At 34.3% G+C, this 13,175-nt stretch overlaps 1 protein-coding gene across 2 annotated transcripts in view; it reads left to right on the top strand.

Annotated features, from left to right (window-relative positions):
* The first annotated feature begins 553 nt into the window (after nucleotides 1–553).
* Nucleotides 554–13,175, top strand: part of LOC121419380 (presenilin-1-like) — a 31,142-nt gene continuing 18,520 nt past the window's right edge. The window contains exons 1-3 of one of the 2 annotated variants that reach the window (XM_041613816.1): nucleotides 554–663; nucleotides 3,544–3,606; nucleotides 12,443–12,686. In XM_041613816.1, coding sequence (XP_041469750.1) covers nucleotides 12,450–12,686 — 237 coding nt within the window. In that variant the 5' untranslated portion in view covers nucleotides 554–663; nucleotides 3,544–3,606; nucleotides 12,443–12,449. The remainder of the gene's footprint in view (nucleotides 664–3,543; nucleotides 3,607–12,442; nucleotides 12,687–13,175) is intronic. The other variant, XM_041613818.1, reaches the window with a different exon arrangement.

Genomic DNA, 13,175 nt, shown 5'->3' with positions numbered 1-13,175 from the left:
GTTTTTTTTGGGGGGGACGCACTGTATATATATCTATTTAAATGAGATTTACACCTTCAACGGGACACTATATATTCATGTTTTTAAAATCATGAAGATGGGTGATTGTGTATCTTCTTACATTATAATGATGCGAGCGCGAAGTGTAATTTTATTTTTTAATAGTCTAGTGACAACGGTAAATTTAAGCACTATTTCAAGCACTAAAAATGAAAATTGTGAAGTGGATATGGATCACACTTAATGAACGATGCGAGCGCTAGCCGATACTTTAAAAAAAATTATTTTGACCTAGGACAATGCCATATATTGACTATGTATCTCAGACATCGCGATTACATTTTCATAGTGATATGAAAGGTAAGATTTTGGTGGTATTTTTCCCCTTTTTTGATTCACCCGTCTTCCTCCTTTTTTTTGTTCTCCTCTCTTAACCCTTTCTTTTTTTCTCTCTCTCCTATATTTCTTTGTTTTTCTCCGCGAAAAGGGGGGTCCCCCCACGGGATCCGCCTAGCTATGCCCCATGCATGGCAAGGGCTACAATGCTACCAATGAACCCGGAAGTAATTTTGTTGATCCTACATTATATCAACACTGATCTTAAATCTGTCTCGTACATTTAGTGGAATTCAGAAAGAGAAGAAATGCACGTTTGATTATAAGGTAAGTTTGATTAAAGAGGCCGATCTATGGATAAGGCTAGATCAATTCAATGGTTAATAATGAGGATATTCATGATAACGGAATGATATTTTGGTCTACATCCGTAACCGTAACAAAAATGCCGGTGCAGCAAGGGAGCACTCATTCAATGAACAAGGTTATATTGTTCTCGGTTACATCTCCATGTGTGACAAAATAAGGATGGCAATGTTTGGCTTATTTTCTCTTTTTTTATGGGACAAAAGTTTAATTTTCTTACACTGTCAGTTTTCATTAAAGCTATAAATCATGTAATTTGGCTCTAAATGTAAATTTAATTCTTCATTTTTTTTTCTTAATTAAAAATAGAGATTGAAAAATGAAAGTTTTATTGCCATATAAACTTTCCATCATTAGTGGGCGTACACAAAAATATCCCTAAAATTCAAGTTTTTGAGCGCTCTGGTGGATACAAAAATTATTCCCAAGTTATTAATGAGAAATAAGTTGCAACTGCATGGAATTTAGTCATTTTGGTCACAAAAGTGATATTTTAATGATTTTTCAAAGTGTGTGCTCTGTACAACATTGGTATACCATAGTCCTGCCTGTAGATTCACCACAGGCAGGGTGGTACCAGTGAACAAGTGCAAGGGAGTACCGTACTCTCATCCCAGGCAATTTCTATTACACGCGCATGCGATTCTTTTGCACACGTTTTCATAGGGGCCATCATAATTCTGTGATGCAGCTATTCGAATTACACAGGAGCTAAATCCCCAGTTATGCATGTAACACAAAAACATGGCAGCACACAATGACATTGACAGTCCACAGTTCAACTACCGGTATGTATTGTATTACCGGACACTCATATTTCTGGACGCACATAGTACTGCGTACGAAATCAATTTCGTTCTGTAAGACTTTTGCAGTTCAATTTTACAGATCAATTCAAAGAACAACATTAAGATTGCTAAAACAAGGCGAAAAAATCCAACTTTTATTACCTTTTTTTTCTCTAAAATGAAAGAAAATGCTTAAAACAAAGAACATAGTTTGCATCACTCATTCAATGAACAAGGTTATGATATAACCTTGTTCTCACTTATATCTCCATGTGTGGCAAAATAAGGGTGGCAATGTTTGGCTTATTTTCTCTTTTTCTTTGGGGCAAATGCTTGATTTTTTTACACTGACAGTTTCCATTACACCTATTATTCATACAACTTGACTCTTATTTAAATTTGATTCTTTGAATTATTCTTTTCTTAATTAAAAATAGAGATCAAAAAATGAAAATGTTCTTGCCATATTACTTTCCACCACTAGAGGGCGTACAAAAAAATATGCCCAAAATTCAAGTTCAAATTCAAATGATTTTTCAAAGTGTGTGCTATGTACAGCATTGGCATACCATAGTCCTACCTGTAGATTCCCCACAGGCAGGATGGTTGCAGTGAACAAGTGGTTTGCATTAACAATTGATCCCAATTGGTCTATTTTCTGATGGAAATACAGACCTGATTTGCCGAATTTCAATCTCGTCCGCTCCATCGCTCAGATGATCAACTGCTCATTCTCAAGGTAACCGTTACCCCGGCCCGGCCGTGCGCGAGGTTTACCGTGATAGAGAGCCGTTGACGATCAACAGCGTATTGATAGAACTTGATAACTGAGAGGGTCACGATATGAAGAGCATTAATACTGGAAAGTGCCATATATCAAACGCGCAACAAAAAAAATGAAATTAGTTAGCAAACACAAATTTATACCTTGCCTTACCTTACCTTACCGCAAATACTGGAAGAATGCTGAATTAGCAGTCCAGCTTAACAAAGATCTGCTCAGAATCGATATAAGACAGCAAACAAAACTTAGAATTTACTCATGATATGATATATGAAAAATTCACATCAATTCTTTGTCACATCATAATCAAGAATATTTTTACCCATCCGGCACCCGTCCGCAATTATGATGTAATTTGTCACGCACGAAAATAATTTTTTGCGCGAGGGGTATGCGGCAAGTGCCATGCAAAGAAAATGGAAAATATAAAATAATTTCATCATATTTATAATTTTCAGAATATTTGGAATAGCAAGTGATAATTTTTCTTGATTGTATTTCCTCTAGTTGTCATTTTTAAAGCACTGAAGTAAAGGTGTCCGGCACTAGGATGCACTGCGATACTATTGCAGTCTGGGAGTGGGAGGGAGTGTTAAGTTTTTTTTTCTTGAAGTCAATATCAGTGAGCATGGACAAAGGAGAAACAGTGATGAGCTCTGGTGATATTTATTTAATTGATTAAATTTGAAATTGCCAAAACAAAAGAGGTTATCCCCACTCATTATTCATTCAATGAATGAACAAGGTTAGATCTATTCCTAGCCATACTTAGCCAGAAGGCTTCTAGAGGGTAAAAATCATTTCCTGACGTATGCTAACTCTCAATGAAGCCTGGTATTTCTTCCCATTCATCTGCACATAGGGCCCCAAAATCTGAAACTTTCACTCCCAAGATATCTACTTCTAAAAAATCTAGCCCAAAATCATGTACATGGATTACACAACTCCATTTCCGACATTTCTACACTATCAATTTTATTTTTAAACAAGAATTCATCAAAAAAATAAGGAAAATATGAAAAGAGGGTAGAGACATGCCCGATGTTTACGCCGCCATCTTGTTTTCTATTGTTCTTCCCCAACGTTAAGGACGCATGTGTCGCGTAATGTGGGAGAAGAACAATAGAAAACAAGATAACTGATTCGTGATAGTGGAATTAAGAATGTTTCTCATGTCTGCTCACCAGTCAGATGAACCTTTTCAGTGATATTTACTTTTTATGCTGTTTATCCTTAATTAGAAAACAAAAATTATGTGTTTTGTTTCAGAGGCTTCCTGACTCGATAAGTATTTGGACATTTGATTTCTATTAATACTGTAATATATACAAGGTAATGAAACTACATACAGTGTAAAATCTCCACTTATAACAACCACTTCATGTGCCTTCATTATAACCATTTTATAGATTGCTGATTTTCTGTTCTTTCACTATATTAAATCAATTCAATTATTTCTTTTTGTGGGGAAAAATCCACCCGAAGTGACCCTAACACCAAATTGATTTAAGACATGTTAATCTAACAAGCTGAGCTCCGAAAAGTATTAAAACAAGTAAAGGTTATAATCTTGGAAAAGCTTCTAAACATCACTTTTTCTACAAGAATTTTTTTGATTTATGGTCTTTTCAAGTTACTGCTTGTTTGAATACATGTAGCCTCTTAAATCAACTTGATATTTTGGGGTTTTTTTTCTTTTACTTTTCTTCATTTTATTTATCTAAAAAAAATAAGTTGAAGTTTATTGTTTAAATTCAATCATTACTTCTACTTTAGAAAGTTTTATTTCTAAATTTCCATCCCATATTAAGTTAACACATTTGCATGATGCTGTCCAGAACAACATTAACAACATTCATGTAGTTGAATCAGGGAAGTCTAACTCCCACTTCATCATCATCATGAGTGTTACAATGAAAAGTTTGTATTGTGTATAATTTTTCAGAAAGTGAAAATGAATTTCCCCTTTTTTAAAAACCAAAGTACATGTATTTGTATCAGACTTGAACTTAAATTTGATGCACTTACCATACGATATAGCAATGACAGTATCAAATAAAATATATGCGACCTTATTATGGAAAAAAGTGTGGAATTTGGTGCTAACATTGAGACATGGAATATCTTACTGTGTAATGTTCTAATCATCATGTACAAATACAGGTTCAAATCTGTCACTATGCTATCATCCTTATTACAATAAAAATAAATTTAATATCTAATTGTAATGATGTCATAGCAATCCTATGATTGACTACAATTTATTTGACCTTTACGCCAAAGTATAAGCTTGCAGTCATTCATGATTGTTATTAGTATTCTTTCAGTTACTTTGAACCACAAATTAAAAAAGTACTTTAAATTCACATTTTCAGAAAATGAGCAAAATGTGATTTTCTCCAAAATTGGATTGTGGACAAGTTGTAAGGTGTTTTTTCACATGTGCATGATAAATTTTGTCATTGTTACACTCCGTACCTTACCGTTAAATTTTTTTCTAATTTCATCATCAAAATTTTCTACATTTTAGTTTTAGCTTGAGAAAAGCTTACTTTTGATGAAGTACATGTATTTCTGGGCAAATGAGAAGACATGGTAAGAGGTACATGTACACTATGAAATGCAGGTTGCAATAGGTATTTAGAATTTTATTTGAATAAGAAAATATAAATATTCTTCATGATTCTTCCTTGTCCATCCATACAATGTAGATACATTTTTTTTTTTGGGGGGGGGGGGGGGGTTAATTCAGAATTCTATGACAAAACTTGAGTAGCTGTAGTTCCAGGGAATCAATTTCTAAGTTCTTAGGCATGCATGCATTGTTTACTTTGGTCAAGTTTTGTTGATGTGCTTTTTGCCATTAATGCAAGGATAATAATCATTTAAATCATTTGAATTTTGTAATTGTTGGATTTTTTTCAAAGTATTATTTTTCATATACTTGTTTCTTCTAATTTTTAGTTGTACTGAAATAATTGCCATAATTGGTTCAGATTTTTTTTTATTTCAATAACATCAGGGCCCCGTCTTACAAAGAGTTAAGATTGATCCAACCATCGCAACTATGGAAAGCCAGCAAAGTCAACATATAAAATGCAAGTTTGTTGAAAGAAAATTTCTAAATATGAATGTATATCCATAAATTAATTGATTTCTTGACAATTTGGTGTGTTCTCCTTTGTTTACTAAGAACATTTTGCAAATATCCTGTAGAAAAAATATGACACTGTTGGATTTCCATAGAGTTACATGTGATTGGATCAATTGTAACTCTTTGTAAGACGGGCCCAGATTTCTTTGCATTTGACTTACTAAATCTCGCATACATGTTTGAAATAAAATCATGAAAAACAATTCTTTTCAGTTGTTTTGATGAACGAGTGCGCCACACATTTTATTATGAAATAATATACTTCTGAAATACACTTCTTTGGGGGGAAAAATACACTTTTTAATCACAGAATACACTTTTTCATTCCAGAGGTTGGCAGGTCTGTAGTCTAGCTATTCTAGTCAACACATAACTTTATCTAACATTCACTATATTAGAGTTTGTCACACCACATGAAATGACTGATTCTATTTTTTCTAATACTGTACATCTCATTCTTTAACTATTTACACTTAATTTTGATAACATTTGGTGTCCATATAAAATGTGTTATTTTCAAACCCATTTGATTTCATACACTTGGTTGTAGATCATGCTTTATATATTATTCACAATACCTAACTATGATTTGAGAATGCAGTATATGTTGTATACCCGCATTCTCTTCCAACTTTCAGTTTCACTGATAATTCCAGAGATATTACTTAAATTTAAGCATACACGTGTGTACATATGATCATGTACATATGTGTATCATGATCTTGTCACCTGAAATGGCAGCAATTTTACCATTCAAAAAAGTCTTTGCTTACATTTCATTTGAAAAATAATTGAATAATAATATATAACAAATTTTGTATCTGCATACAAAAAAAATGTATAATTTTATTTCATAAAGCTATTACTTTGGATTACACTGAAAGGAGAGTTATTGTGAGTATGCCTATTAAAGTTTTAGTAAAATTTGGCAGTCCACCATTGCCTGCTCGATGATGTTGGTCCCCGGTGCAATTTTGTCCAGAACGGTGCAGAGCTAAAATAAAGACATACATAAGAAATCCAATGTCGCTAAAGATTATGAATTATCAACCAAGATTACATGTAGGCCTATATTTCCTTTTAGATATATGTATCAATTTTTTTGCATATATTTCTAAACATTGGTCAACCAATTATAATTATGAAAATAATAGTACCAAGCAGGATTTCTCAATTTTTTTGCTTGGATTTATTGGCCCCAAACATTGCATTCCTGTTGCATGCATGCAGCCATATTGTTTTGTTTGTGACTAATAGATATAGGGCATCAACATTTTGCAGTGTAACTGCGACCAAACAAACAGAACAAAATGGTGGTGCTCATGCGTTAGGAATGCATGGTTTTGTGCTGATAAATTTGAGCAAGAAGTTGAAGGAATTTTCATGGTCAAGTCCACCCCAGAAAAATGTTCATTTGAATCGATAAAGAAAAATCAAACAGGAATAACAATGAAAATTTCATCAAAATTGGATGTAAAATAAGAAAGTTAAGGCATTTTAAAAGTTTCACTACAAAATATGCACATCTCATTGACATGCGAATGAGAGTCACTGATGTCCCTCACATAAAAAATTGTTTGAATTATTCAATATTTCAATTTTTTACAGGTTTTACAATAAGGACAGACTTGATTGAATCATGGTAATTCCACTTGTTGAGGGAGGTAGAAAACTTTGTTTCACATGAGAATGAGGAGAAAGTTCGAATATTTCCTATAAATACAAAAGAAATAGTGAATGAGTGACGTCATCAGTCCCTTCATTTGCATACCAACCAGGTTATGCATTAACTGTATTAGGTGAAACTTTAAAATGTCATAACAATATTTTAGATCAAATTTCGATGATACATGTAATTTCAGTGTTATGCTTGTAAGATTTTTCTCTTTTTATTAAAATAAATTTTTGGCTTGCCCAACAGAGGTGAAGGCAAGATTAAGGGATCCAAATGTCGTCCGTTGATCCATTTGTCACAAAAAGCTCCATGTGTACATGTATGTCCATGTAGCAAAATCAGTGCATAAATTCATTAGGCTGCAACCTCCATTTATTAATGTCCATATACTATCACAGCTGTGCTCAATTAGGTTGACTTTTCATAGTCTGGGGCCTGTTGCAGAAAGAGTTGCAATCAATCGCAACTCTAAAAATCATGCGCAACTTGATTTTCGACCAATCAACAGCGCGCATTTGGAACTTGCGATTGATTTTTTGACTTGCGTTTAAACGCAACTCTTTCCGCAACAGGCCCCTGGTCAGTTAGCGGAATTATGTGGACACGGTGGACAAAAGCATGATTTTTTCTCCAGACCTTTGTTTATGTATAAGAATTAAGAATGGGGTATGCTCCAAAAAATCTGGCTGCAGGAACAGTGAAAAAATGGGTGAAAATGTCAGAATTTATGAGTTCAGATTTGTCTGATATATAGACTAGCGCTAGTGCAAAACTCAATAGCAGTGCATTATTTTGCATTGAATTAGTTCTTGAATTCAGACCCTTTTTGAACAGATCTTCTGTTTGTCCTCGCATCTCAATGCACCAAATATCTGAATGAAGATGCTAACCAAGCCGAAGGGTGACGGTGGAGGGGGTTGAATGTTGGTGTGTGTGTACATATTTTGGTCTTGGGGTAAAGGTGTGCAATACACATTTTTTGCATGTGTTGGAAATTGTGTTGCCATGGTAACAGTGTATTATTGCAAAAATAAGGTAAAAATCTTGCAGTTAGAACCACTTCCTCTGTTTTTAACCGATTCTCATGAAATTTGGCACACACATTGGTCTTGAGGTGAAGATGTCTAAGACACACTTTTGTGTGTCTTTCAGAAATCTTGTTGCCATGGTAACAACATATCTGGTGAAAATTGGGGAAAAAACCTTACAATTCAAACTGTTTCATCAGTTTTCAATCAATTTTCATGAAATTTGGCACACACATTGGTATTGAAGTAAAGATGTACATAGCACTTTTTGTGTGCATTTTCAAAATTGTGTTGCCATGGGAACAACATATTATATGGCGAAATTTAGTAAAACACTTGCAATTTGAACTACTTCATCAGTTTTGAACCAATTCTCATGAAATTTGGCTCACACATTGGCCTTGGGGTAAAGATGTGCAAGAACCTTTTTTTTGCATTTGTCAGAGAGTGCATTACCAGGGTAGCCACATATGATAGCCAGAAATGTAGGAAAACTTATTGTGGATCAAACTTCTTCCCCTGTTTTTAGTCAGTGCTCATAAAAATTGGAAGAAATATTCATCTTAGGGTAAAGATTCATATTAAATTCTAAATGTCTTCTCTGCATTAAAATGTGGGGTATTAATCACCTTCATTAATATTTCTGGGTTTGGGGGGAAGGGGCAGGATTAGTCCTTTAAATCTGACATCAAAGAAGGTAAAGGCAGTGGCCATTAGAAACATAAAAATGATAAACACTCTTAAAAAACGCATCCCCTTAAGGGCATATAGGCTGGAGGTACACTGGGTGAATATGAAACCTTCCGCTGAAGCAGAGGAGTTCCAACACTGGCAAGCAAAACAAAATGTGTACCCCTTGTACTTTCAACAGCTGATTTTCCAAACCTTAGTTCCACCTCCCCAAGATGTGCACCCCTCCCCATACCACTTTTAGTTCTATTTCCCCATGCTCAAACCAGACAGCACCTTTGTCCCTCAGGGGTCAATGCATTTTTAAAGCTAGACATTACTCTTTTTCTGCGGGGGGTGGGGTCTTTAGAAAATGACCTCATTAAAATTACAGTTAAAGGATTATGACTAGGAACTTAACCCCCCCCCCCCGAAAAAAATAGGGGGCTGATATACTTTTTAGCAGAAAATGCCCCCCCCCCTTCAAAGGTAAGAAGAGTCCTTTGCACTTCAGACCATTCATTTGAAGCTTAATGCATTCTGATTTGATAAAAAATTTGTTTACAGTACCCAATTAACCATTGTTTATTTATATTCTCCTACTCAGTTTTTTATTCATATTCATATTCCGTTCCTACTCTTTCTTTTTAACTTTCACATCACTCTTGATTTTGAGCTTCACCATGCCATCTCTTTCTGTTTCCTGTCTCTCTCTAAGTATATTTTTTCTGACATTTTAAAGTGTACCTTTAATCATGCAACTAATTATTATAGAAATATAAATATATATCAAAATATCTGCACTTGTTTTAGAAATTCACTTGCAAATCCATGACTCAGTAACATACCATATAAAAAATATACCTATGTGCACAATAGATTTTAGCCTTATATTTTCTTTCATTTAATTTTTTCAGTATATTTCTGTGGCAGCCCCTGCTTCATGCTTCAAATAAAACATTGATTAATTGGACACCGGAAACTTTTTTTTTTCAAAGCAGAATGTTTGAGGCTTTAAATTAATATGCTGAAGTGTAAAGGATTTCCCTTTTTTTTTTTGGGGGGGGGGTTAAGTTCCTAGTTGTTATAATTTCATTTTAATCTTTATGTGGCAATTTTCTAAAGCCCCCCCCCCAACAAAAAAATGTAAGGGGTGTTTTTTAAGAGTGTTTAAGTTCCTCATGGTCATGGCCTTTAACCTTCTATATTTTTATGTTGTCAGTTTTTAAGGACCTTCTCCGCCCCTCCCCCAAAAGCCTATAAATATTATTGAAGATGATTAATACCCTGCGCTATTATATGACGTTATAAAGGGGAATCAAACCCAAATAAACACTTGTTTTTAGAGGAAAATGAAAAATCAGACAAGTTTATAGGTCAAAGTTTGAACAATATCGGACAAACCATAACAAAGTTGTGAACATATTAAAGTTATAAACATTGGTAATCAATATACCCATGAAGACTTCAAATTGACCGCATGTGTGATGTCACAGTGATTTAAGAAGGCAAGGACCACTCTTCCATGTACTGGAATAATTAATTAGCTAAAATTTCTTTTTTCAAAAGTTTTTCTTCAAATTATATCTTTCTTTCATGAGGACATAAAACATGCTAAAGGGTTTATATTACGGCCCCAATGGAATAGGGATTTAGGAGAAAACCAAAAATCCTGATAACTATGGGAAAGTTGTCCTTGCAGCCTCACCCCTTGTCATAATTTACTTACCCAGTTGCCAATTTGAATTCTACATACTAGTAGCCTTAGGGATCTTAATTTCAAAGCAGCCATAACTTTATTTTGCTTGTCCGATTTCTTTAAAACTTTCACCATTCTTATTTTTTCTCCTTTTTCCATGCACACAACATTATGACCAAGGCTTGATTCCCTTTTAATACTGAATATGAATCTTTACCCAAAATGAATATTTGTGTCAACTTTTATGAGCACAGGCTGAAAACTGAGAAGTAGACTGATCCACAATGAGTTTTCCCCCATATTTCTGGCTAAATGTGGTTACCAAGACATTGCACTCTCTGACAAAAGGTTCTTGCACATCTTTACCCCAAGGCCAATGTGTGAGCCATAATTTTTTCATGAGAATTGGTTCAAAACAACAACAACAAACTGATGAAGTAGTTCAAATTGCAAGGTTTTTACCTAAATTTTGCCATATAATATGTTGTTCCCATGGCAACACAATTTTGGAAACACACAAAAAGTGCCTTGTACATCTTTACTTCAATACCAATGTGTGTGCCAAATTTCATGAAAATTGATTGAAAACTGATGAAACAGTTTGAATTGTAAGGTTTTTTCCCCAATTTTCACCAGATATGTTGTTACCATGGCAACAAGATTTCTGAAAGACACACAAAAGTGTGTCTTAGACATCTTCACCTCAAGACCAATGTGTGTGCCAAATTTCATGAGAATCGGTTAAAAACAGAGGAAGTGGTTTTAACTGCAAGATTTTTACCTTATTTTTGCAATAATACACTGTTACCATGGCAACACAATTTCCAACACATGCAAAAAATGTGTATTGCACACCTTTACCCCAAGACCAAAATATGTACACACACACCAACATTCAACCCCCTCCACCGTCACCCTTCGGCTTGGTTAGCATCTTCATTCAGATATTTGGTGCATTGAGATGCGAGGACAAACAGAAGATCTGTTCAAAAAGGGTCTGAATTCAAGAACTAATTCAATGCAAAATAATGCACTGCTATTGAGTTTTGCACTAGCGCTAGTCTATATATCAGACAAATCTGAACTCATAAATTCTGACATTTTCACCCATTTTTTCACTGTTCCTGCAGCCAGATTTTTTGGAGCATACCCCATTCTTAGTTCTTATACATAAACAAAGGTCTGGAGAAAAAATCATGCTTTTGTCCACCGTGTCCACAAGTAGGGCATTTTTGACGCTAACAGACCAGACTATCAGTTCAGTTGCAAACATTGTTAATTAATCATATTTGAATTAAAGAATAAGTGCAATTTCTGAATAGAATGTTAAAATTGATATCTTCCAGCTGTGTGATTTTTCTTTGCTTAGATGTTAAGTGTAAAGCGAGAGTAACACAGGTTTATATGTTTTTAATGGCTAATTCAGAAAAGACTTCTGAAAATGAATTGCTTATATTATAAAGTAACTGAGTACTTAAAGAGACTTTTAGAATTGTTTCTTTAATTACATGGTCCATGGCAAAATGTAAATTTTGTTTTCTGAATGTTATAGACCATAATTTGTTAATGGAATTTGTACTTATTTAGTGCAGTTGCAATGTACACCAAAGGTATTTCATATCAGAAAATATACAAATCATACAGCACTTTTGTTTGTCAATATTCCTTATTGAAGTCATGAATTTAATATTTCTTTCTAGATTTTTTCATGATTCTTTTCATAAATGTAGATGTGCACAAAATACATAATGGGCTTGACTTGGAGAAAGACTACTATCAACATAAACTAGTTGCTAGTTGTATACATTTCATTCAATTACTCAGCAGGCGGAAGTCACTCATTTTGTGACGTCTAATCACACAAGCACATACATCCTCCTCATAGCTTCCCTGTACAGCCTATTTCTCTCACATGACGTAGCCTTTTGCTTTTATATTTCCAGCTCCCATATGGGTGTGTGGGACCAGGACGAAGACAATTCCACAGAAAACACACGGTTGATGATTGACGCTGAGGAGGAGGAGGAACAGGCACCAACAGAGACAATGTCGGCTGAAGAACGTGCTCCGCCATCATCAGATGGTGCTTCGAATGCTAGAAGGCCTATCCAGGTTGAAGGATCGAACAATCCAAGCTATGGCACAAGTGTTAATGCTGAAGTTCGTGGCACCTCTGTTCAACGAAGGGTATGACTTCCAAAATTGTTTTTTCTTTAGTCTCGTATACATCTTTAAAGGCAAAATATAGCCACATGGAATAGTATCTGTTATTGTCCTGAATAGTTCAAATACCTTCATTTGGGTTTCTTACCCAGAATACAATACTTTAAGTTAAGCAAGTAGCATTTTTTTGTTAATTTTGATGTTTGCAACATAGCTCTACATACAGGGAATGAAAAATGCTATACATATTCAAATATGGGAAATTTAAAGGAGACCAAAAGTGGTGGTCCTCCTAAACAGGCATCGATTGTGATGTACAGTAGGTTTGTAGGGGATAAAAGGTTTTGGCTGACATTTATTGACAGTTGAAAAGTAGTTATATTTTTGTTCAAATTCAAACAAACTTGAAAATGTGATTTTAATGTCCATTGTTTTGAATACAAATCCTCAATGCTTAATATAAAGATCTATATAAAGAAGAGATTTTCTTCTGACCCCTAAATTTGAAGCTTG

Source organism: Lytechinus variegatus, chromosome 7, assembly GCF_018143015.1.
Source record: "Lytechinus variegatus isolate NC3 chromosome 7, Lvar_3.0, whole genome shotgun sequence".
In the NCBI taxonomy this organism is placed as follows: Eukaryota; Metazoa; Echinodermata; class Echinoidea; order Temnopleuroida; family Toxopneustidae; genus Lytechinus; species Lytechinus variegatus.
Note: the sequence above shows the minus strand (reverse complement) of the source record. Positions and strands in the feature narration are given on the sequence as shown.